The sequence below is a fragment of the Aulonocara sp. 'chitande type north' Nkhata Bay genome, linkage group LG7, assembly GCF_057382095.1.
Source record: "Aulonocara sp. 'chitande type north' Nkhata Bay isolate Kocher_YH1m ecotype deep benthic linkage group LG7, A_spYH_male_GT1.1, whole genome shotgun sequence".
NCBI lineage: Eukaryota > Metazoa > Chordata > Actinopteri > Cichliformes > Cichlidae > Aulonocara > Aulonocara sp. 'chitande type north' Nkhata Bay.
In genome coordinates this window covers 50,415,268-50,438,789 of record NC_141350.1, presented here as the reverse complement: position 1 = coordinate 50,438,789, position 23,522 = coordinate 50,415,268, and the positions used below count along the sequence as shown (strand labels likewise).

General features: G+C 40.1%; 1 protein-coding gene across 3 annotated transcripts in view; it reads left to right on the top strand.

The window, feature by feature from the left end:
• LOC147326123 (uncharacterized) overlaps window positions 1-23,522 on the top strand; it is a 49,316-nt gene extending 25,794 nt beyond the window's left edge. For all 3 annotated transcript variants that reach the window (XM_086301089.1, XM_086301087.1, XM_086301088.1), the window contains exon 4: window positions 22,510-23,522. In XM_086301089.1, coding sequence (XP_086157215.1) covers window positions 22,510-22,699 — 190 coding nt within the window. In that variant the 3' untranslated portion in view covers window positions 22,700-23,522. The remainder of the gene's footprint in view (window positions 1-22,509) is intronic.

The window sequence follows — 23,522 nt, the reverse complement described above, 5'->3', positions numbered from 1 at the left end:
AGCAGCAGGAAAGAAGGATGAGAGGAACATCAGAGAGGTGTTTAGTGGGAACAATTGCTACTTACAGCACTGGATTCCCTTCAATAGATAAATGAACCATGACCCCAACATGTTTCTATGCACAGTTTACTGAGGCAAATCAACAATTGCACTATACATGCAGTATGCAAATCAGTAGACACTCGTCCCAAAAAAGTCTGCACCCCGATGTGCACATATTTAACAGAGCTCCCCTTGAAACACAGTGATGTGTGAACTAATTATAGATGAACTTCTTATGTTCACGTACACAAGGATATGTCTGAACCTGTATGTAGCCTCAAGGCTTTCATTAAACATTGACGATTCTCTTCCATTATCATAACAGGGAGTGAGAAGACCTGACTGAATAGAATAGAAAATGAATTCTCAGGGGGGAAAAATACAGAGAGGAAGAAAGAGGAGGAGGAGGAGGAAAAGAGTGCATCTGTACTTGAAGAAGCAATGGAGCAAAGCGGGGAGGAAGATGAAACACAAAACCTACTTTTATGAAACATAAACCATACAAAGTATAATTTAGTGACAGAGGGACCTGAGTGTGTTTGTGTAAAAGAGAGTGAGCAGACGTCGTCCAGACTTGACTGTCACATACAGCGTCAGTCTCACAAATCAAGCAAACTCCATCTGTTCCACCATTAATCTGATTTGCTTCTACATTGCAGGGCCATATCTGCAATCATTTAAGTGAATGGTCCTTATTTTGAGGGGTTCCTCCAGTCCTGTGACATCATCTGTGCAGCAGCAGTGACAGTTTCGGGAGCAATGTAGTACTAGTGCTGTGATTTGTGACCTCAAAGACGGTGTAAAGAACCCTCCACTGAGACTGAGCTTCCTCTGCTGATGCTAACATGCCTATGGTCCTAAATGTAAAAAACTGTAAAGTCTAGTGGCAGGTTTCTGCTTGTTTTTTCTTTTTTACTGTTTATTTTATTTTATGGTCCACAATTTTTTTTAACATTCTGGTGTGATGTCAAAGCATTGTCAACAACTGCAACGCACCCCCCCTTTTTTTTCAGAAAAAAAGCTCTACGACCCAATGAACACCTGCTTATTCATCACCAAACAGCAGGCAGATGTAATTAAGGTCCATCCACTTATCTAGCAATTTGCTTGTCACCCCTGGGCACTAGTTCCACTTGCACAGCTCACCCTCGAATATATTTTATATCCCATCATATGTGAGTCAGTGACATCCTTTGATCCTATATGTTTCACTTCCATCACACTAAATAAAGTTTCTGTTTCTGTCATTGCGTGTTTTTCACCATCTTTTAAATTACTGCCATCTTGTGGCCACAGTTGGCTATTGTCTCTGGAAGCATGCTTAACTCTGCTTTAATACAATTCCTCTGGAATCTGTAGTATTTGCCAGTTTTATGGAAATGTCCATGTCCTTTTAAAAAAAGGCTGGAGTTGGGCGAGCCAGAAGGCCAGCAGCTTTTTATTCTGATTATTTACACATGAACATTGTGGTTAACTTGAGAAACTGATGTGAGACTTTTATGCTAGACAAACTGTAGCTGACTCTACTTTCATCGGTCTGTTACCATATCTGTGTTGTATGGAAACAATAGCAAGTAAAGTAGGAGGATCAATTTTCTCTCACTAACCAGCTTGACTAATATGTAAGATGGAGAAGAGGAGGTTCGCCGCATTCAAACATTTTGTTGCAAGAGCAAAAATAAACAGAATAGCTCTTAGACATGATATATTCAAAAATAATTTAGTTACCAGTCAAAACAATTTTAACTGAATCCTGAGGCTAAAGCTGTCAACATCCAGTATCCAGGTGTATCCCGATCTAAACTGCCCATAACTGAGCTTGGATTTGCTTTTATGGATGTCTTCTACATCCAGAGTGTGAGCACTCCATGGGAAATTGATCCAAACATACAAGCATGAATTCTTTACTGTACAACCTAAGCAAATGGAGGGAAAAAACTAGAGAGAGAAACAGAGAGAGACATGTAAATGGAAAGTGATAGAAAGACAACAAAAAGCTGATACCTGGTATATTGCGAATGTAACTGGATATGACACGTTTTTGTCTCTCTAAAGAAAGATTTGTCAGAGTCTTGACAGTGACCTTTTGCTAACAACCCCATCAGAGCTTTAAGACCTGTGTTGATGTTGGGGCATGTGTGTGCACATGTGCACGTCTTCCCCCCGTGGATGAGCCTGATAATGGAGAAGTGGTGTGTGTGAAATGTGTAAAGGGCAAGGCAGGCAGTTCTTCTGCAGTAATCCATCTTTACTTCAGGGCTGAGCCATGGATCAACAGGCATCTCGCGGGGGAGAGGGAGAAAACACACTGTAGGCATCAATCTCATTCATATGAATCTACACAGTCGAAATGTTCAGCCAGCTGGAGCACGAGATTTTCACAGTGAGAAAACAAGAAAATAGACATGAAGAGCATTATTGGCTCTACATACTTATTTTTTTAAAATTTTTATCTTGAACTGCTGACAGCACTACAGCTAGGTCAGACAAGGCACCGTGGTATGTGACGTGTTCATAGTGCATACATTGAAAACATGTTTGTCCCAGACCATTCAGAGGAGATGTGAAACCATAAAATTGTTTTATGTCCTTACAAATGTGTATCCATCCACTCGTGAGTTTGTTTGTGTGTGGAAATGACAAATATAAACCTGGGTGTGAAACAGAAGGGTGAGAGACACACCAAGAAAAACAGGAGAGCGAAAACCCTTGTTCATGCTGCTAATCACATACCGAACTTGTGCCAACAGTGAGTGCCAGATGGTGCCCATCACCATTGTGCCATGTCTTTGAAACAGGGAGGAGAGAGGAAGATCAAGAGTGGCATGTGGAACAGGGAAGCTCTGCCTAATGTGGATGATGTGTCATATAAATAATAATCAGGCTAGAATCTCACCCACAGCTAAATTAGATCCCTAAAGCTCATCCACTAGCACCCACTCTCAATCTTCTCCCTGCTTTGGCACTGTGCCTCTGTCATTATCAGAGATGATCAATAGATGCGATATTAAATGCTAAACGCCAACTCTGGAATTCTTTTTTCCATTGCTCTAATAGTATTCGTGGGGACCACTTTATTTTGGGTGATATAAGTGGTAACTGTCTGCTTGATTGAGGATAATAAGTCAGTGTATAATGTTTTATAGGCCCATTATAGTGTTGTTTTTGAGTTGGCAATTTGTATGAATATCCCTTTGGTTGGTGTTTCACTTCCAACATAAACTCTGGGGCATGATAGAAATTAAACATCAGTAGATCGTGATCTCCATTCTCATTACAGACAAATATGTTTATACGTCTCCTAAACTAAACTCTGGAAGACAAGATGAAAAACAATGCTATAGAGCCATTTTTTATTAAAGTAACACTACAGCTTCACCATTTTGATCAGCCTTACTTCATGTAAAATCAACTGGCATATTCTACCAGCCAATTCTGTTAGTGCAACAATCCTTCAGCCCAGTATCACCCAAAACATGTAATAGACACGCTGGTCCATTTCACACTTTGCCTCTCTAAAACATGAAATGGATACGCATGCAGAAGTTGCATTAGTGCATGCAATTGGTGCAATACGAGCAGGGTAAATCTCTTGCTGGTAATCTCCCTGCATTACCAGCAGAGGGAGATAATATATTTAAAGCCACAAAGTTGGTAGTGAGCAAAAAAATTATTAAGTATATTCCAGGGTCCTTCATCGTTAGAATCGATTGACTTGAAATAAAAAATGTCCTTCTGCTATTAATGCAGCTTACTGCAACTTAAAGCAACTTCTGCAACTTCACATTTTGGAGAGGAAAAGCCTGAAAGGGACACAGTGGACCAGCGTGTCTATTAAACACGTTGTTGGGGTTGAAGCCTTCCAACCTGAATGCCCATTAAGGTTGCTTTTCACAAATCTTCACTATCTAGTGAAGACTGGATTTAGAAAGAAGTGAAGGTTTTCTTATAAATAAATGACCTTGAGCATCATGGTTGCAAAGTTAAACATGCTAAAGTTATATAACAGTAACAGTATAAAAAAATCTTGTATTTGGAGCAGGAAACAAAACATTATGTTCCATGATAAAATCCGGTGTTGGCTTACCCAGCCATCTGCCTCAACCGTCTCCATGAGCCCTTTGTGGCTCAATACCTAAATCATCTCACTTCTTCCTTTACTCGCAGTAGTTACCTTTACTTTTGTTAGTGTGAGTCATGGGCAGTGTTGGTCAAGTTACTTGAAAAAAGTAATCAGTAACTAATTACAGATTACTTCCCCAAAAAAGTAATCCTGTTACTTTACTGATTACTTATTTTCAAAAGTAATTACTTACTTAGTTACTTTAAAAAAATATTTACAACCTGAATAGGTAATAAAGCAATAGATCTTTTAGCCAATTCTATTTTTTCTGCATAATCCATCATATAAAATGTAATCAAATAAAAAAGTCACTTTTTGAAACTAGTTTTATTAGTTTTAATCTTTTAACGTTAAGCATCAAGCAAACATTAAATTGTATGCACCATTCTCTGACTGGAAGAAATTTGTTTAACATTTAAACCTATTTTCTGCACATTCCAGCACATAAAATAAAATAGTTACGGTATTTGTGTTTACACTCACTCTTCCAAATAGATGCAAGTAAAACACAGCAGAAAATAAATAAAATCAAAGACTCAGCAGTCCTGTTTCTCTATTTTCACCTGTATAGCAGGCAGGCGGAGGTTTGCCCTGGTGCAGGTGTGTCGCAGCGGTCAGTGGAAGGATCTGGGAGTTTCTCTGTGAATTTCACATTCCAGTGGCAGCGTACTGTTGGTGCTTGTTTGGAAGTTTAGGGGGGTTTTTTTCGCTGTAAAAAGAAGTTTTCTTCCTACGCAGTGAGCAGCGGACGCTAATGATTTTGTCACTTTTTACAGAATCAAACCCAAAGTACTTCCACTCTTTAAACGCTGCACGATCATATGCTCTCCCGCACTCGATATATTATCCATTGTTGATCTGCACACAGCTGTTGCCACAAACGTTGCACTTGCTTATGTCATTGTCATGAGATACTCTTGCAAAAAAAGCCCGGTTTTAGTCATGCAGTAACGCAGGTGCTTACGGGAAAGTAACAGTAATCAAATTACCTTTTCTGCAATAGTAATCCCTTACTTTACTCGTTACTTGAAAAAAGTAATCGGATTACTAACGCGTTACTGCCCATCTCTGGTCATGGGTCAGTATAAATCATAAGAGCAGCTTAGATGTATGTGTAAAGGTGTTTATACATACATATATCAACAGCCAATCTTGGTTAAGGACAGATATGTTGGTATTGATGTTAGGGCTGTTCGATATAATGATATATATCGGAAGACGATATAAAAATGTCTATCGTTTCATTTTACGCTATCGTTTGTTTCGTGGTGTCGCAAAATAAACCGTTTGCGGCAATATTGGTCACTGTAGTGGCTATATTAATTTCTTAAAGTTCTCTCTTTCTCTTATATTTAATATAACCACACTACGGATGGACAAGCGCCTGTTTTTATGCGTTGTCATTAGCAACAAGGACGGTAAAACCATCCCGTGTCCGCTTGTTTATTTTCCACATAAACCTTTCACAATAAAGCTCAAGATCCTGTTGAGACTTTTCAAAATAAACCGAATCACGTGAAAGAGTATGCAGAGTATTTACGGATGAGAAGCAAAAAAGAGGATCAGCACGGTGGCACGGTGGTTAGCACTGTTGCGGCACAGCAAGAAGGTCCTGAGTTCAATTCTGTGTGGAGTTTGCATGTTCTCCCCGTGTTTGTGTGGGTTCCCTCCGGGTACTCCGGCTTCCTCCCACCGTCCAAAGACATGCAGCTTGTGGGGATAGGTTGATTGGATAATCCATATTGCCACTAGGTGTGAATGGTTGTCTGTCCCATGTGTTGGCCCTGCAACAGACTGGCGACCTGTCCAGGGTGTACCCCGCCTCTCGCCCCATGACAGCTGGGATAGGCTCCAGCGACCCTGAAAAGGATAAGCGGAAGCGAATGGATGGATGGATGAAGCAAAAAAGAGCCGTCAGGTCCTAAATATAAACCTTAGACTCAAACGTTAGAACAGGCTTTTCCCCGCAGCACGCTGTGTAATAAATACTCACAAAGAAAACGGTGGCCGTTAAAACTTATGTCTAAAAATGTATCGTTTCATGCATCAGTTAAAACACTGGACTCCAGGTACACGGCACCCAGCTGGAAACACTTCATGCAAGTCGAGCTGCCCGAGACTCACAGAATTTACAGAAAATGTTAAATTTTTGTGATTTATATCGTTATCGGGACGATAGATGTCTTATATCGGGATATTAGCTTTCATTAACTTGTGCTCCACCTTTAATATTTACAGCACTGTCTGCAGCCATGTAGCAGAATAGCATCCCAGCAGTAGTGTGGTATTAAGTGGTTTCACACTTTCTATTGTTGTTTAATTTGTGAAACACACTGCTGCAATGTTGATGAACAATGAACCCTTCATTTTCCTGTTTCAGTATATCATAACCCTGACCTTAAATGACACAATCTATCAGAATTGCATCCAACCTTAAAATAACCGTATTGGTCATAAAACACACACCCTGAGTTTTTGGTTGGGTTTAGTCTGTTTCTGAAAAAAAAAAGGATCCTACCTTTTTCACAGACTTCATCATGAATGGACTAATTCAGTGTATTTACAACAGGAATGCTTTACAATACTCATCAAATCTAATATCTGATACTTTTTTATCTTTTAAAAGACATAAAACAAATGGATTATGCACGTCAAACATGGCTGAGATTTCTGTTTTTTCCGAAATAAAAATCCTCTTTGTCTAAAAGGGAAGTAATCATTGCTAATAATCCATATTAGCTGCAGCTGTGCACAAATCTTTCAGCTCATCTTAGCCGCAATCTTTCATTACCTTGAAATGTTGATGCAACAAAACCACACCCCTTTATGCAGAGCAAGCTACTAAAATAGTATATGTTTATGAATGGCTATGACAGATATAAAGATGGATTGATCTTAACTGCTAGTTGGTTGTTTTTTTTTACAAGTGGCAAGCTGCCACCATGCCATCACACCTCTATCTTTCAGATCTCCTCAATCACCATTCATCCATCAGAGCCTTCCGCTCCAGCAGCTATCACTCAATACCTCAGCGGTGCTGAAGACAAACTGGCACTGTGTGCAACCAGCTATCACGTTATGCCTTTGAATTACCCCTCAGCTGACTTACTGTACAGTTGCTGGGTTGTGGTAATGTCTAAGTAAATTATGGACAAACCTTTGGAGCAACGAGAGAACTTTGCAGTTCTTTTATGTGCAACCTTGCTGAGTTCTGGATAAGTATTGATTGTAGGCGGGTGCTGAAGAAAAATCCTGGCTTGAGTGTTAGGACAGACTGGGTAAGCACGCCTCATCACATATGCTGCACTAAATTTGGCCCACAACAGCTCAGAGAGGCTGAGCAGTAAATTTTGGTCCAATTTTCTCAATACCAGCACTCAGCTCATATCAACACAAATCTACATTGCTTTGTGTTTAACCACTATTACACACTGAAGCTGTGCTTATACTCAGAATTACAGCTCGGCTGAATTGAAATGACATCCACCATCCAACTTTCCTGCTCAGTTGTCCAGAAATGGTGCTGTATAGGCAAAGTGCAGACATGTGAAAGATTTACCATTAAAGCCCCCCCACTCCCAGTATCCATTTATTCTGATGTCTGTGATGGAATTCATGGCTTTTTTGTTTCTCCCAGCTTCTAAGGTATAATACACTTGAAAAGTGCTGTACTCATTCTTTCTTTCCTTATATTCAGTGGCATATGGTGACTTTTACACTGCTCAAGCACCTAGCCATAAGAAGCTGCATGGCTAGGTGCATAATTTTGGTAGTGGGACTGAAAACACCTGAGTTCAAAGATTAAGAGATGTGGTCCAATGCTTTTGTCCATATAGTGTATGTGACATTGCTGACTGTCAATATCTACACGTGGTTAAAAATATAAATGAAAACTTAATGTGGCAGTGTAACTGGTATGTTGACACAGTAGCAAAACAGCCAGTTAAACTTGGTACTTTCGGTGAATAGAGTAATATCTCATACATGTATGAACCCTGCACCTGTTCAACTTTTTATCAAACTCTGTGTCCTTTCTCCATCATTTGAATCTAATGATAACAGTCTACTAATAACAGTCAGCTACGTCACACATTGTGGTCAAGGTGATCAGCGTGACAAATCTTGCTTGTTAAGATGCTCAATCACAGAGTAATTTGCTTGGTTACTTCACTTTTGCTTACTATCATTCCACACATATCTTCACATGTGTATAATAACACACAGATCATAACTAATCTCAGAGCAGTGAAAGAAGCAGAGCCAGAAGTAGCTTGTTTAATATGCTGGTCAACTGTCTGTGTGTATTAAACGAACAGAGAACAGAGGTTTATTCACAATAGGCATGACAGGCAATGCCGTTTGTCTCTCAGCTCACAAAACACAAGTCTGTGTTAATGGGACAGAGTTACGCCCATGAAAATGACAGAAACTATAGATTCCAATAACTCAAAGTCAAGCTAACTTCTAAAGACAACAGCCAACTGCAGCCATAAGATGCCAGTAATTTAAAGGACAGATGCAAACTGGGACAAGACACTGGGTGAAATGAAAGGAAAGAGATTATTTTCACTTTGTGTGTTTTTAGAGTTCAGTGGGCAAGCAGTGCTTGACTTGCTTGCTCTTATAACAATAAGATTACTTAACTAACCCTCCACAATTACTGTCATCTTATATGACTTATTACTTTTGTTTTCTGTCTTATACGTTTATTATTTTTGTCTCTCTGTTGTTATCACGGTCATTTGTAAACATGACTTTTCAGGAAAATTGCTTAGTATAATTATACCTGCTCAGAACTAAAATGAATTGAATGGGCTGCTAGCACAACTTCCATGGAAGAATAGAAAGTATAAAAGATGGATATAGCTGCTGTGACATCACTCATTGGTTTCTGAAGTGCAGCTTTGTAATCTCACGAACTGAGATGAGACAAATGGGGGTGGGTTTGATTGTCACAGACAAGTAATTAGTCAATGAATGTGCGGATACATACAACGAAGCATGGCATGACCAAGATTTATAAAATAGACCTAATTCTAACTCGGTGTGACCAAAAATGAGTGACTTAGCCCATAGAAGCTATAGGAAAGTGTAATTTTAAATGTAATTTGCTTGGCAACTATAGCTGGTCAACATATGTAGTGGATTTAGCAGAACCAGACATTGTTCTTGTCTTTAGAAAATGGTAAGGAGCATTCACAGCTACAAATACTCGTTTTTCAGTGAGTAAACAAAGAGTTTCTGAAGAATATATCAGCTGGATGTGTAAAAGTTATCAGAGCACGACAGCTGTCTCTGGGGAAACATCTTCTGCCCTGACCTCTGTAAAGACCTTCCTGATGAGTTTGGTCAATCAGTTTCACATCATAGTGAATAAAACATTAATTCAATTTTGTTAGCCAATAATTAATTGGTTTCAAAACACCAGTGTTGTTGTTGAAAACACTCATCTCAAACTTTCAAAACAGGCCTTCACAAACCATTGGGTAACATAGCGATGGCTACGTTATAACATCTATAGGCACGATGGATCAGTTAGCGTAACTTAATTTCATTTTCTATAAAGAGCAAATTCTGGTGTCATTTCATTTTGCCTGTAAGGTGGCTGTGTTGGTTTACAGTTCACCTCCTCTGTTATGCTACATTTAATAATCGAGTTGCTCAAAACAGCTCATGACAGAGGCAGTTAGGTGATAGCAGCATGCATGCACAGTGACCTCCCAAAGTAATTCAGTAATGAATGTGAATTCACAGCAAGCAGCTCTTTTCCCACAGAGCAGACCATGAATGCAAAGGACAGCCAGCCTCACTCTTGGCTGATGGTTTAGTGTATGTAAAGCTTTGTCTCATTTATACACTTTGTACACCATCATCCCATGGTACAATGAACTCTACAGAGTAAACAAAGCACTAAGACTTAGACTACAGTAGCGGGTCAAGTCTTAAGCTGATAGAGGCTAACTCTGTAAGCTCCTGGGCAGCAGCTGCTTTCATTTCTTCATCCCTAGCTTATGCTTCCTGACCAATCAATCTTAACCTGACTTGCTCTTTATTTAAAACACCATGCAGATGCAGTGGATTTAAAAAAAAAAAACCCAACAACTTAAACATTTTAGATGTTTACACTTTATCTCATCTTTTTAATAAAAAACAGTTTATGTTACTTATTCATGCACATGAAGCGAAATACAAACAAGGTGAGATGGGTCCTTTTTTCTCACTGGGATTAGCTGTGTGTTGATTTTTGAAAAACAAAGCACTTTTGAAAGTGCCAGCGGTCTCTAATAAGGTCACATTAGTCAAATCTGTGTGGGTAATTGCTATAAAAATGTAAATATTGGGTATTCATTATTTGAGTTGTGAAAGAAAAGCTATAGAGAGGATAGAGAATTATGTTAAAGTTGCACAAGGTTAAAACATCCACAACAGGTTTGCCTTTGTTTATTCTGAATTGCTGCCAAGAACTTCAGCACTTAGTTATGCAGCCAAATGTGCCGACCTTGAAAAAAGTCACATTCATATCCAAATACAAATAGCTTCAATACATCATATTGCTCTGTCGTTTGCAAAGACGTTTTTTGCTGTAAAGTGATCTCAGTGCTGATGGCGTGCGTTTAGACATTTAGCATCCTATGATTAGCATAATTATAGAGTCAAACCCTATCATGGACAGCATAAATCTGTGATGATGTGTCCCTGAGGTATTATTCATGTATCCAGTGTCTTTCATTTCTTGTTCAGTCACACAGTCTCCTTTCAGTGAGCCAGTCTCAGTCTGCTGTAGGCATCCGTCTCAGCTGGTTCTTGCCCGAGTCGGCTATCTTGTTAGTGAAGCCTGCTGTATCTTCAGATTTTTAATTAGATTTCTTCCAGACCTCTTTGAGTTTGATAAATTAAGGTCTGTAACTTACTGGTGTCACTGTGTTTCTGTCCAATACAAAAACTCCTCGGATAGCTTTGTGATTACACTGGGATCAACCCCAGTTCAGGCCTCCAGAGGAAACATGTTTCATCCAGCTGTCAATAAAGTGAATCTGACGACAACAACAAAACTTGGTTGTAACCTGGCAGTCATGCTTGTCATGCTTGAGCTCTCATCTTAATTGTCTCATTATCTTTAGATGTAAAACAATTTCTCATGATCATTACTTAATTATTTGAAGCTCTTATTTAGTTTCAAAGTGCTCCATCCCAAGATACTTATTTGAAGATGTTGTTTTCAAATGCCAGACATTTCTTAAATTTTCCCTATTACATGTCTTGAGATGCAGAGACTGACTTCAGAGGAGCTATGGATTGAAATGCGACACTCTCTAAACCAAACCAGTGTCTGTATATGTACTATGTTCAATTTATATTAATGTCATCATACTCAATTAGCTGCACTTGTGAGAAAGGTGTGAATGCAGATACGTGGTTCAAATTATTGTGTGTACCAGTTATAGACAAATAAAGCATAAATGTAAGGATAGCTTTTTGGAACTATAGTACTGCTTTTCTCACAGCCAGTTTTGAACAATACAGTGCAATTAGTCTACAAATGTAGGCTAACTGGTCAATAATACTAATGATAGTACTAATAACCACTACAATACATTACAATTTTATTTATATAGCATGTTTAAAACCAGGGGGTACACCAAAGTGCTTCACAGTGAGGAATAACGGTAAATGATTACACTGAACAGTAAGTCGTTAAAACAAGGTAAAATAGAGGAAACAGAGAACAAACAAAAGCATAAGTAGTGTAGAGATAGGGAGAAATCATGATTATCCAGAGAAATGAGTAGCGATAAAGCAATTAATGAGCGGTGAGAATTAGCGAGTCGGAAAAGCCAGGTTGAATAGGTACGTTTTCAAGCGTGCTTTAAAGGATTGAATAGAGTCAGAGGCACGAATGGTAGCAGGAAGACTATTCCAGAGGTTTGGTGCTACAGAGGCAAAGGCACGACGGTGCCTGGGCTGGGCCAGAAGTAACTGACCAGCTGATCGTAAAGAACGGCTGGGGGTATAGAGACTGAGGAGGCCGATGAGATAGTCAGGGGCAAGGTTATTTAGGCATTTGAAAGTAAGCAGCAGAACTTTAAAATCAATACGAAATTTAATAGGCAGCCAATGTAAGTCAGAGAGCACTGGAGTAATAGAGTCAAACTTTCTAGTTCCGGTTAGGAGACGAGCCGCAGCATTCTGAACGAGCTGTAATCGGTGGAGGTGAGCGAGCTGGAGTCCAGGGTAGAGCGAGTTACAATAATCTAATCTGGAGGTCACAAAGGCGTGTATCAGTTTTTCGAGATCGTTGTACGGTATTAAGTGTTTGACCTTTGAAATTTGGCGCAATTGGAAGAAGCCAGATTTAACCACTGAGGAAACCTGTTTATGCAGCTAAAGTGAACTATCCAGGCAAACACCTAGATTACTTACAGTATCTGTAAGAAAGCAAGCAAAGGGAGGAGGGAGGTTTTATTCACCAATGATCTTGTGTTTAACAATGCCATCCCGCTCTTAGTCTCCTTGTCCTCGACAGAGGCGCGTCTCAGCGTACTTAGGTGCCTGCGTTGAGCGCGAGTCCCAGAGGTCCCAATCCAGGTCAGAAGCGGCGAGCACACCGGAGAGGTCGGATAAAATTGAAGTCCAACAGGGCAGATCCAGCGATGGCTGAGCAGTTTGAAGGGTGGCCAGCGGTGGGAGGTGAATGGAAGTTGCAGAAATTCTGGGATGGGAGAGGAGTTAGCCGCGGCATGTGCCTTAAGTAAGGCTTTATTGTGAACAAGTCAAGAGAAGATCAGTAATTCAGCTGAAGCACCACCAAATCAATGTTATACAAATATCCTAAGAGAGCGATGTGGTTGCCTTTGTAGTTCAGCATCAAAATGTCAAAGAAGTTGATCATTGCGGTGAATAATCAGCTTGTTCTATAGGAACAAACACACACCTAGCTAGCCAAGACGTCGCCTTCACAAGCAGTCAGCAACCAGATTTGTTGTTAAAAAGTACTAATGCATTACTTCCTTTATTTTGCAATAATCTGATCTATTTTTCTCACTTTATGAGAGACAGTCTGACACAACTTGTATTTTCCCAACACTTGTCCATCTATAGTTCCGTTTTTTTATTGTTTTGTGTCCAGTTTTGACGAAGGACATGATGTTGGGGTTTCACCCATGTTTGCTGGGAATATGTCCATGTGAATCCTGCCTCATGTCTGTCTTTTGGCTGTTGCTTAATTAATGTGTAAAATCAAAATGACAAATGCGCATCATGGTGCATAATTTCATTAATACTTACAACAAAGGTATTTCAGTACAATTAAAACCCCATCAAGATGAATAAAAATGTAAGTACAGTGGTCCCTCGTTCATTGCGGGAGTTAGGTTCTAAAAATAACCCGCGATAAGTGAAATCCGCTAAGTGGCCAACTTTATTTTTTTTACAATTATTATAGATGTTTTATGGCTGTAAAACCCCTCACTACACACTTTATAAACTTTTCTCCAACAGGCTTGGACATTTTCACACTTTTCTCTATGGTTTAAACTCTAAAAGTTCAAACCTTCATAGAGAAATAAGTCCAGTATTATAGAATAAAACCAAAGGCAGCCGTGCAAAATGTTTCATCGACATTTGTCGGGGAAATGGGTGTTGGGTATACCCATATAAATGGGTATTGTTGGAGAAAACTTACAAACATACAGTACAGCACTTCAGAGTCACACGGCTATCGATCGAAGACTTAGATAAATTTGACAAGCTGAATGCATTCTGTAGTGTACAGGAGACACGGCACGAGGTGATTGACAATGGTTTACAGCCAATCACAATGCAGAACACAATGGCTGTTTAAAAAAAAAAAAAAAAAAGCATGCAAAATTGCACCAAAAAAAAGCCGCGAAACAGCGAGGCTGCTTAACGTGAACCGCATTATAGCGAGGGACCACTGTAAACCTAATGTCTCTTGAACGCCCCCTACAAAAAAAAGCTATTTCAAAAATAAGACTTCAGATTAATAAACTTTATTTACTTTGTTTTTTTCTATAATAGCTTTCTAAACTCAAAATACAAGGGCCTTCACAGAAACAATAGCATTTAAAAACAATCCACAAATTGTTATCATTATAGCAAGCTGTTCATAGCATTTGACTCAAATTTTCTGTTGTTCAAAAGATAGTGCGGCCTTTCGTTGTGGATAGCGTGACTGTAGAGTCCTGGTGCTATCACCAGCTGTGTTCATGTAGTTGTGTATTGTTTTCAGCTTACAAACCTGCTTCTCTCCCTCTCTCTCTCTCTCTCTGTGGTGGTTGGGGGAAGGGGGCGAGGGGGTCATGTGGTCACGGAGACACCTGCTGTGGTGAGAAATGGTTTGCAGTATTTTGGCAGGTGTTTATGTGTTTGTCTGTCTGCATGTGCAGAGATTGCGATATCAGATTTTCACATCACGATGATCATGGTCAAAATACTCCACTGTAATATCTCTAGAGAATTTGAAAACAATAGAAATAATGCTGTTATGTTGTATTTGTTTATGTCTGTTTTCGTTCTGGCAAATTTGACTCAAAATCCAAATACGTGGAGGTGATGAGCATCTGTGATGATAACTAATCAAGCTTTTGTTTTTAAACATGAGTTATCGCCACAGCCTTGCTCACAACTGGGCTGTAGATCATCCTGCCTGTTAAGGGGCCAGAGGCATGGTTTATCCTGGAAAGGATAAAAACCACACAGTTAACTTACAGTCATATGTTAGTGGAAGAAATCCAGTACCAAGACGACATTTGAGCATGGAAGCTTCTATAGTCCTAGAACGCTGGTGATCACTGGTCAGATGCCCACCTATACTGGTGAGCTGCTACATCTGTATGTAACCATGAGGTCTGAAAGGTCAGCTGATCAGAGCTTGTTAGGCATATTTTTACACTTGTATTTGTTGTATCTTATTTTATATTGTAAAGTACTATTTAAGTAAACTTCACTATTGACTTCCTACTGACTGGTCTCAAATAGTTTTCATCATACTTGTGGGACACATCCTTCATCCTCATCTGCTGTCCTCATCAGAGCTTAATTCTTTTTTGTTTATATGTGTTACCTTTGGGCCATCTATTAAATAGATTTAAAGGTATCACCTGTTCTTTCTATGCCTACTATTTCTATGCAGATGATACACCGTTATGCTTTTTCTGTTTAGCCCAACAACAGAAACAGCCTTTCCTACTTCAATTAATGCTTCTCTGCCATTGCTAATTGGTTGTATTCAGATTTCATCCATCTCAGTTGTAGTAAAACTTAGGATCTAGTGTTTGGCACTGACATCGGCCCCATCGCCAGTAACATTAGATCATCCGCTAAAAAACCTGGCGTACCAGGACGTGTGCTGAGAGACTGCGCAGACCAGCTTGCCTATATTTTCACCAGGATTTTTAACCAATCCCTTGAACAGTCAAACGTCCCACCCTGCCTCAAGACCTCCACCATAATACCCTTGCCCAAGAAATCTCATATCTCTAGCCTAAATGACTATAGACCAGTGGCACTAACCCCGGTGGTGATGAAGTGCTTTGAGAAACTTGTGCGTTACCACATTACAGCAGCCCTACCCAGCAGCCTTGACCCACACCAGTTTGCCTACAGAGCAAACCGATCGACAGAGGACGCCATAGCAACAGCACTCAATGTAGCATTAACACATCTGGAGAGGCAAGGAAGCTATGTGCGTATGCTCTTTGTGGATTATAGCTCGGCATTTAACACCATTCTTCCATACAAACTGGACGCCAAGCTAAAAGACCTAGGGCTTCCTCACAGCACCTGTAAGTGGATCAATAGCTTCCTCACCGACCGCAGACAGAGAGTGAGAGTGGGACGTTACACATCTCCAGCCCTAAATCTAAGCACTGGGTCGCCACAGGGCTGCGTGCTTAGTCCACTGCTCTACTCGCTTTATACACACGACTGCACCCCCGCCCACCAGAGCAACGCCATTGTAAAGTTCGCAGATGACACTACTGTGGTGGGGCTCATATCTGGGGGAGATGAGTCTGCCTACAGAGATGAGGTGGAGCGGCTGTCTTCATGGTGCAAGGATAACAACCTTCTCCTAAACACGAAAAAGACCAAAGAACTCATAATTGACTACAGAAGACACAAGACAGAAATCCAACCACTAATCATCAGCGACGACTGTGTGGAGAGGGTGGCAGACTTCCGCTTCTTGGGAGTCAGCATAGAGGGAAACCTATCCTGGAGTGTGAATACCTCTGAGCTACTGAAAAAGACACAACAGAGACTGTACTTTCTGAGAGTGCTTAGGAAGAACAACATCACACAGAGACTGCTGGTGTCTTTCTACAGAGCCTCCATCGAAAGCATACTAACGTACTGCATAGGCATATGGTACGCTAGCTGCACAGTGGCTCAGAGGAAAGCACTCCAGGGAGTAATCAACGCTGCCCAAAGGACAATCGGCTGCCCTCTCCTCAAACTGAAAGACCTACACAGTTCCCGCTGCCTCAAAAGAGCCCATAACATCATAAAGGACACCTCACACCCTGGACACTCCATGTTCGAACTGCTGCCTTCAGGTAAACGGTATAGAACAACATACACAAGGACTAACAGACTCAAACACAGTTTCTACCCAATTGCAATATCATGTCTCAATGCTACTAAAAGTAGATGACTTTCATTGCCCCTGTTGTCATTTGTGCCCTTGATGTTGGAAGGCTTTCAGACATGTTTTGTTGGATGCGCTAACAAATTGATTGAGTGATTGATTGTTTGAGTGATATATCAACTAGGTCGTATGTTGAGTGTCTGTATGGGGCCTTAGGCCTGGATTGCTTGGGTGTATCTACGGTATGAGAATACTGTATTTTATATGTATTTCTATCTTTTATATCCTATCATTATAGTTTTTAAGTATTTAATTATAGTTTTTAAGTATTTATCTTTTGTGATGTTGCACTGACCAGAGACATCTTTCAATTTCATTGTACCTGTGACAATGACAATAAAGAATATTCATTCATTCATCATCATATTGTTATTATTACTTATTTGCTTACTTACTTATTACAGCCTTGAAAAAATTCAGTTGCACTTTCTATGCAGTATTTCTAAGTGATGATCCTAGATACTCGTGCTTGTCGTTCATTTGACTCGAAGATCTTGAATGACTTGTACAGTATTGCACAGTGCTGAATATTCCCATTTAATACACCTCTAGTTCCTATATTAATTATAAGCATTACGTTACTCTCTGCTTCAAGAGAAAAACCAAAACAGACATGTGGTGTAGTTACACCAGAAACATGGGTCAAACACAATATTGTAAAAGTATATACATATACAAGCAGCAGTACATGGGTCAGTGTCTGGGAAAGATTGAATTCAAGATCCCTCATCATAGTTAATGGTTTACTAAAATAGACGTGCTCAACAAATCACACCAGGCTGGATAAATTACCACCTTAAGGGAGAATGAAATGCTAGATTCAAACAACTGCCTTGGACACTCCTAACACTCTGTCTGTTTATATCCCATTACCAAGTCAGTTCAATCTGAATGTTAATCCAAAAGGAAAAGAGGCGCCTTTAAAAGTAAACGACCACAGTTTGGGACACTCTGTGACAGCAAAGCAGATGATGAGGCCATCTCAGAACAATATTACCTCATGGTGCAGCCTGTTCTCCTGAGTACTAATATTACAGATTATCTGTGCGTATCAAGGTTTTGTAAGAGTGTATATGTGTGTGTGCATATACGTTTGTCTTTTGTTTTGCATCTGTGGGTGTGGTGGCTCAACACTTGGCTCTCACACAGAGACTGCCTGTTCATCAAACCCTGTCGTAAGGAAATGTTCGGGGCTTTTTCTTTCTTTTTTCTTGAGGGATATTCAGGACATAGGAGCGAAAATTGCAAAGATATTTCAAGTTGATTGCCTTTACGCTGCTATATTTCTGCCCAATGTCTCTCCACCACTACTCAGCAAAACCACAGAGGAGAGATAGAGAAGGAATGATGATCTCCTGCTGGTGCACTTGAATGAATGTTTTATAGATGGAAGGATGAAAAAGAGATGAAGTAGTGTCCAATCTCTATGCCTATTTTTTTTTTTTTTAAATTGTGGTTATAAAATATTATTTTTACCTTGTCAGTTTTTTTAATCATATTCAACCTGACTCCGTAACACACTCATTTACAGAAAGTGTCAAACACGCAGCCAAGCATCGTCTTCTTTTCCAACTGGAATTTCATCCGACTGATAGTCTGATAGTGTTAATAAAATTGTTAAGAGCATTTCAATCATTCTACTTAATTTGCTGTTAATTTTTCAAGTAGTTGATGGAAACAACCTTGAATTCTGTAACTACAAATATGCTGATTCAATCCCCTGTAGAGATGCGCTGTGGTAGTGCTCTTTGGCAAGGTCACTGTCTCCCAAACTGAATGATTATAAAAGGCAGTTTCTACAATAAATCTGTTAGGATTGGACCAGCATGTGCAAAGTAAGGTCACTCAGTGGGAATGAACGGCATACTTACACTTTAACAATGTGAAATATCATATTTTTTACGTGATCTCAGTAGACTTTCGACGGGTTTTGATGTTGACACAGAAACTCGGATGTCTGTTGTTTCAGTCACTAATAAATGTCATTACATTCATTGCTCTTGGAACTGAAGAAGCTTCTTGGATGAGAGGTGAAAAGTCTTCAAGGAAACTTAAAGAACTTCAGAAGCTTTTCTTTCTTTAGATGCTCCTTAGACAATGACTTAACTCCATATCCAGTTTAAGGGTCTCCATGAGTGCAGGAGCCTATCCCAGCTGCCAAAAGTTGAGTGGTTGGGTACACCTCTAGGTTATCAGTCTGTCGCAGGGCTAAGACATAGAGACAAATAACCTCTCACACTCACACATATATATCTATATATATCTATATATATATATCTATATATATATATCTATATATATATATCTATATATATATCTATATATATATAGATATATATATATATATATACACATATATATGTGTGTATATATATATATGTGTGTATATATATATGTATGTGTGTGTATATATATATATGTACATGATATGATATAGCTATCATCCAAAAACGTCGCATAAGGTTCAGTTTGTCCTTAAACTTTGCCCTCAAGTGGACGGCAAAAGAAGCCATGTCTTTAAGAAATCAGAAAAAAATCCAGCAAAGACCTGACCTGAAGAGATGCATCGGGCCCTTCAGTTGATCCTTCTGCTGAAGCCTCAGCAGAAATGGTCTCAGCAGTAATGTGGCTTTCAGGAAGCCATTCTTAAGGAAGGGGAAAGGCTGAGGCATGCCAAATTACACAAGAACTGGGCTGAAAAGAAGTGTCAATGGGTCTCAGAGTTATGAATCAGAATTTGATCTTTTTTTAATCCAGTCAACATGTAGAGAAAGGTATAGCAATGAGTTTCTATTGCTATCTGCAAAACACGGTGGAGGCTGTGTCATGGTTTGGGCTTCCACTTCAGCTAGTTGCATTGGGGATCTTGTCAAAATGTATGGAATTATCAATGCAATATGGTTTTTGATCCGTGATGCATTGTGCAAGTGTCTGATTAGCAACATCTTCAATTTTCAGTATGATAATGATTTCAAACACACCGCCAAAGTGATAAAAGAATAACCAAAACTGTAGATCTCACATAGTGAGAGCTGCTATGATATATGGTTTGGAGATTTTTTGTTGGGAATGACCAAGAGGGACAAAATTAGAAATGAGTACATCAGAGGGACAGCTCAGGTTGTTTGGAGACAAAGTTAGAGGCAAGACTATGATTGTTATTGTATAAGAAGTACTCAACTGGCCATGCAAATAAAAATAAAATTGAGACTTTAAAACATAAAAAAAACAAATTTGCAAAAAGCAAAAACAGAGAATCATTAGCACAAGCCCTTTATGACTGCACAGTGAGTCACGCATTATCTGGAAATGATCAAAAGAAGACAGCCTACGAGGTTTCACAACAGACATGGACACCTCTGGTCAACAAAAAGGTCAGGCTGGAAAAAAGAAAGAAAGAGCCTGGAACAAAGACTGTCTGATGTGAACCTTCACAAATTAAAGCTGAAACACGGCACTTATGATGCTGTATTATTGTATTTCAGAAGGAATGTGCTAGAGAACAGAGCCCAAAGAACTAAAACATGAAACCGTTCTTTACTTAACTCACGTATATGTATATTAAAGAAGACTTTCCTTTATTCATTACTGAATAACACATTTTTTGTGTATCTATGTAATACAATTATACCGACCAGTGCTATGTACTAATTTTATATGCCCTGTAAAATCACTGCATCCATATGTAAATCTGCTTCTTCTCTCATCTTTTTGTAAATGTCCAGAGATTGTGGCGAGCTCAGATGTGGGTGATTACCACCATAAAGCTGATCAGATCTGATCATCGCCATCATTCCTGACACTTTAAATGCAAGTGTGGCTGCGCACGCACATTATCGCTTACAGTTCCACAACTATAAGAACACCCTCAGCTCTGCTCACAGTCTGCCGCTCTGCTTCAAAAGCGTGGCCATCATCGTACGGTGTGTAAAACGCACCTAATTGCCCACGGGCTGGAGGTGTGGCGGGGCGCAGCCTCCAGCTAAAAATTTGCAAAGACGTGAGCGGAGGACAGAAGAGGAGCACGGAGAAAGAGCTGTTAGGTTCACAGCTTCCTGCCTGCCACAGTTTGTGGGCTCAGTGTGCAGATACAGTAATTAAGGTTGAGGGTGGACAGTTCCCTACGATGCGCCTTGATCACGCAGAACCGTGGACCGAGGCTATTCATTTAAACAAGAAAGGAACACAGCAGAAGCAAGACAAGAGCCACTGGGGAGCTCTATAGGGGAGCCGAGCTGTATGTTGGTACAAACAGGGAGACGTTTTATTTACTCTGTTCATTTTAGGGCAATAAAAACTGGCAGAGACAGATAGAGACATAGTCTCCATCTCGTACTTTTCTACTGACTAGTGGCTCATTTTACACAGCTCTGGAGGTTTGTTTCCAGCTGTGAAGCAGTCCCAACTGTCGCAGAGGGCTTTAGTTGAAGTGACTTTTTTTTTTTACCTGCTGTAAATATCGACGAGGGAAGAAATCCTCTTCACTGCTCTTTTTACACACTCCCACCCGTTACCTGCGCTGTGCTCCTGTCTGGAGTTTGATGTTTCATTTGTATTTTGGGGCTTTTTTTTGTTTTCTTTTTTTGTGTCTGTGCATTAGAATACCAGTGGGCCATCCAGAGTGGAGTGGCTGAGTGACTGCGGTAGTGGGAGTTACAAAGCCAGATGGATATGAATGCAATAGCCCTCTTTGTTCGTGCCTGGAAACTCCTGGCCTTGCTGGTGCTGTTCCTGCCTCTGCTGCTGCTGCTGAGCTCAGTGCTCCTCACTTCCTCTGCAGCACTTCTCTCATCGTATCCACATGTATGAGGGAGTCCTCTTTATTTCCAGCATCTGTGCTGTGATGAGAAACACCATCTAACTAGGCCACTGCATAATAAGCAAGAATAGCAGCAAAGTAAAATGGGGGGAAAAAAAGAAAAGAGAAGAGAAGAGAGAGGGGGGAAAGAATCAGTTCATTGGGGAAATGCTTACCCAACATGTAACTGCTGACAAAAGTAATTCAGTAAGCAAATATTGTCCTTATTCCTTTATTGCGCATGCATTCATTTATTATTGCTTACCTTTACCTTTACAGTTCTGCAGAGGTGCATCAGAGTTCACGTCTCATTCTCGCGGTCAAGCCCCTGAGCTGCGCGGTCATGTGACCTGAATGTGACTGACAATGCACCTTTGCTGACTTTTCCTTTGGAGCGCGTGTCAACTGCAGTCCTGGGGATCAGTGCTGGTGCTGCGACATTTCTGCCATCCTCAGCATTTTAGCGCTTGATTCACTTTGTCAACAGATTCATTATTGTCTGCGAGGAAGTTGTAGATGTGGGTCTCATTATCTCCTTCTTGCTTCAGTTTGATGCTTTGTCGTACGCGTCCTTTCCGGTAAATCACGCTGTTTAAGTACCAGTTGTGTAATTTAGCACAACACATTTGGTCGAGCCCATGGGGGGGGGGCGGGGCAAGCTCCCCTCTGCTTTATGAAACCTCAGCAAGTGAGTTTCAGCTTAATGTATTGTTTCCAAATAACTGCCATCAAGGTCGTGCAGCCAACTTTAGAGGTCATATGTTGCGTTCACTGGTTGTTTCTGCTGCCCCCACATGGCCATCAAGTCAGTTATTGCAGGTCTAAATGTGAATTACGGACACTTTTCTGAACTGCCTATGTTTCCCTTTCTATCTCCAGTGTAGAGCATGACTTTCGCCTGCAGGAAGGGCAGGTTGTACGCACGTGGAAGGTGGGCGACCCTCCAGAAGGCTCGCCACAGACACCCACACCCCAGCCCACGACACCTCACCAACAGGACTCCCCACAACCAGTGCGACCCCCTGCCACCACCAAGAAGAACCGGAAGAAGTGCTTCTGGTTCCTCTGAACACCGAGAGGATGGAGACATTTTTATACTATAATGCACTGAGTAACGATCTTAAAAAAAACAAAAAAAAACAAAGAAAAAAAGATTACCTGCAGAGATTTGTTTAAAGGGACAAATGTTAAATGAATGGGTGGATTAAAATGCAAATGTACAACTGTGGGTGGAGAAAGAGCTACAAAGGTTACAATTTAAGCTGTTTCTGCTGGAGTCTAAAATAATGGTTTGACTGGGAGGCACATGTTGTTACTGCTCTTAAAATGCCTCTTCAACACTCACAGGTCTGACACCGGTGCAGGGAAGTAAAAAGTGCTGAAGTCAAATAAAAGTAAAAGTTCAGTCCACAATATGACTCACGGTTAGGAAGCAATTAGGAGATATAAAAAGAATATATAGCGGCTAAGGGGCACAGCAGGAGCGGCAGTATAGCAGATACCATGGAGCATATTTATAAATGATGTAATGAACAGAGTTTTATGGGCAAAGAGATAAAGAGAAATAGGACTTATCATCATCACTGGACTAATGAGGGTCAGAACACCAGCTTTTATATCCAGAGACATTTAAAAAAAGAGAGAGCGAGAGAATTATTATGACCTGTATTTAAAAGTTTTATTATAATGTAATTGATGAAAATAAAAAAAAGACACTACATGTGTCTACATGCACACATGCCAACACACAGAAGAGCAAATAAATCGACATATTTACATAAATAAAGGCATATATGACTTGAGAGAATGGTGAGTTGAGTTCTGTATATGTCAGAGCCGTTTTGCTTGGATGCTATATTTCAGATATGGATTACTGCTAAATAAAAGTATTT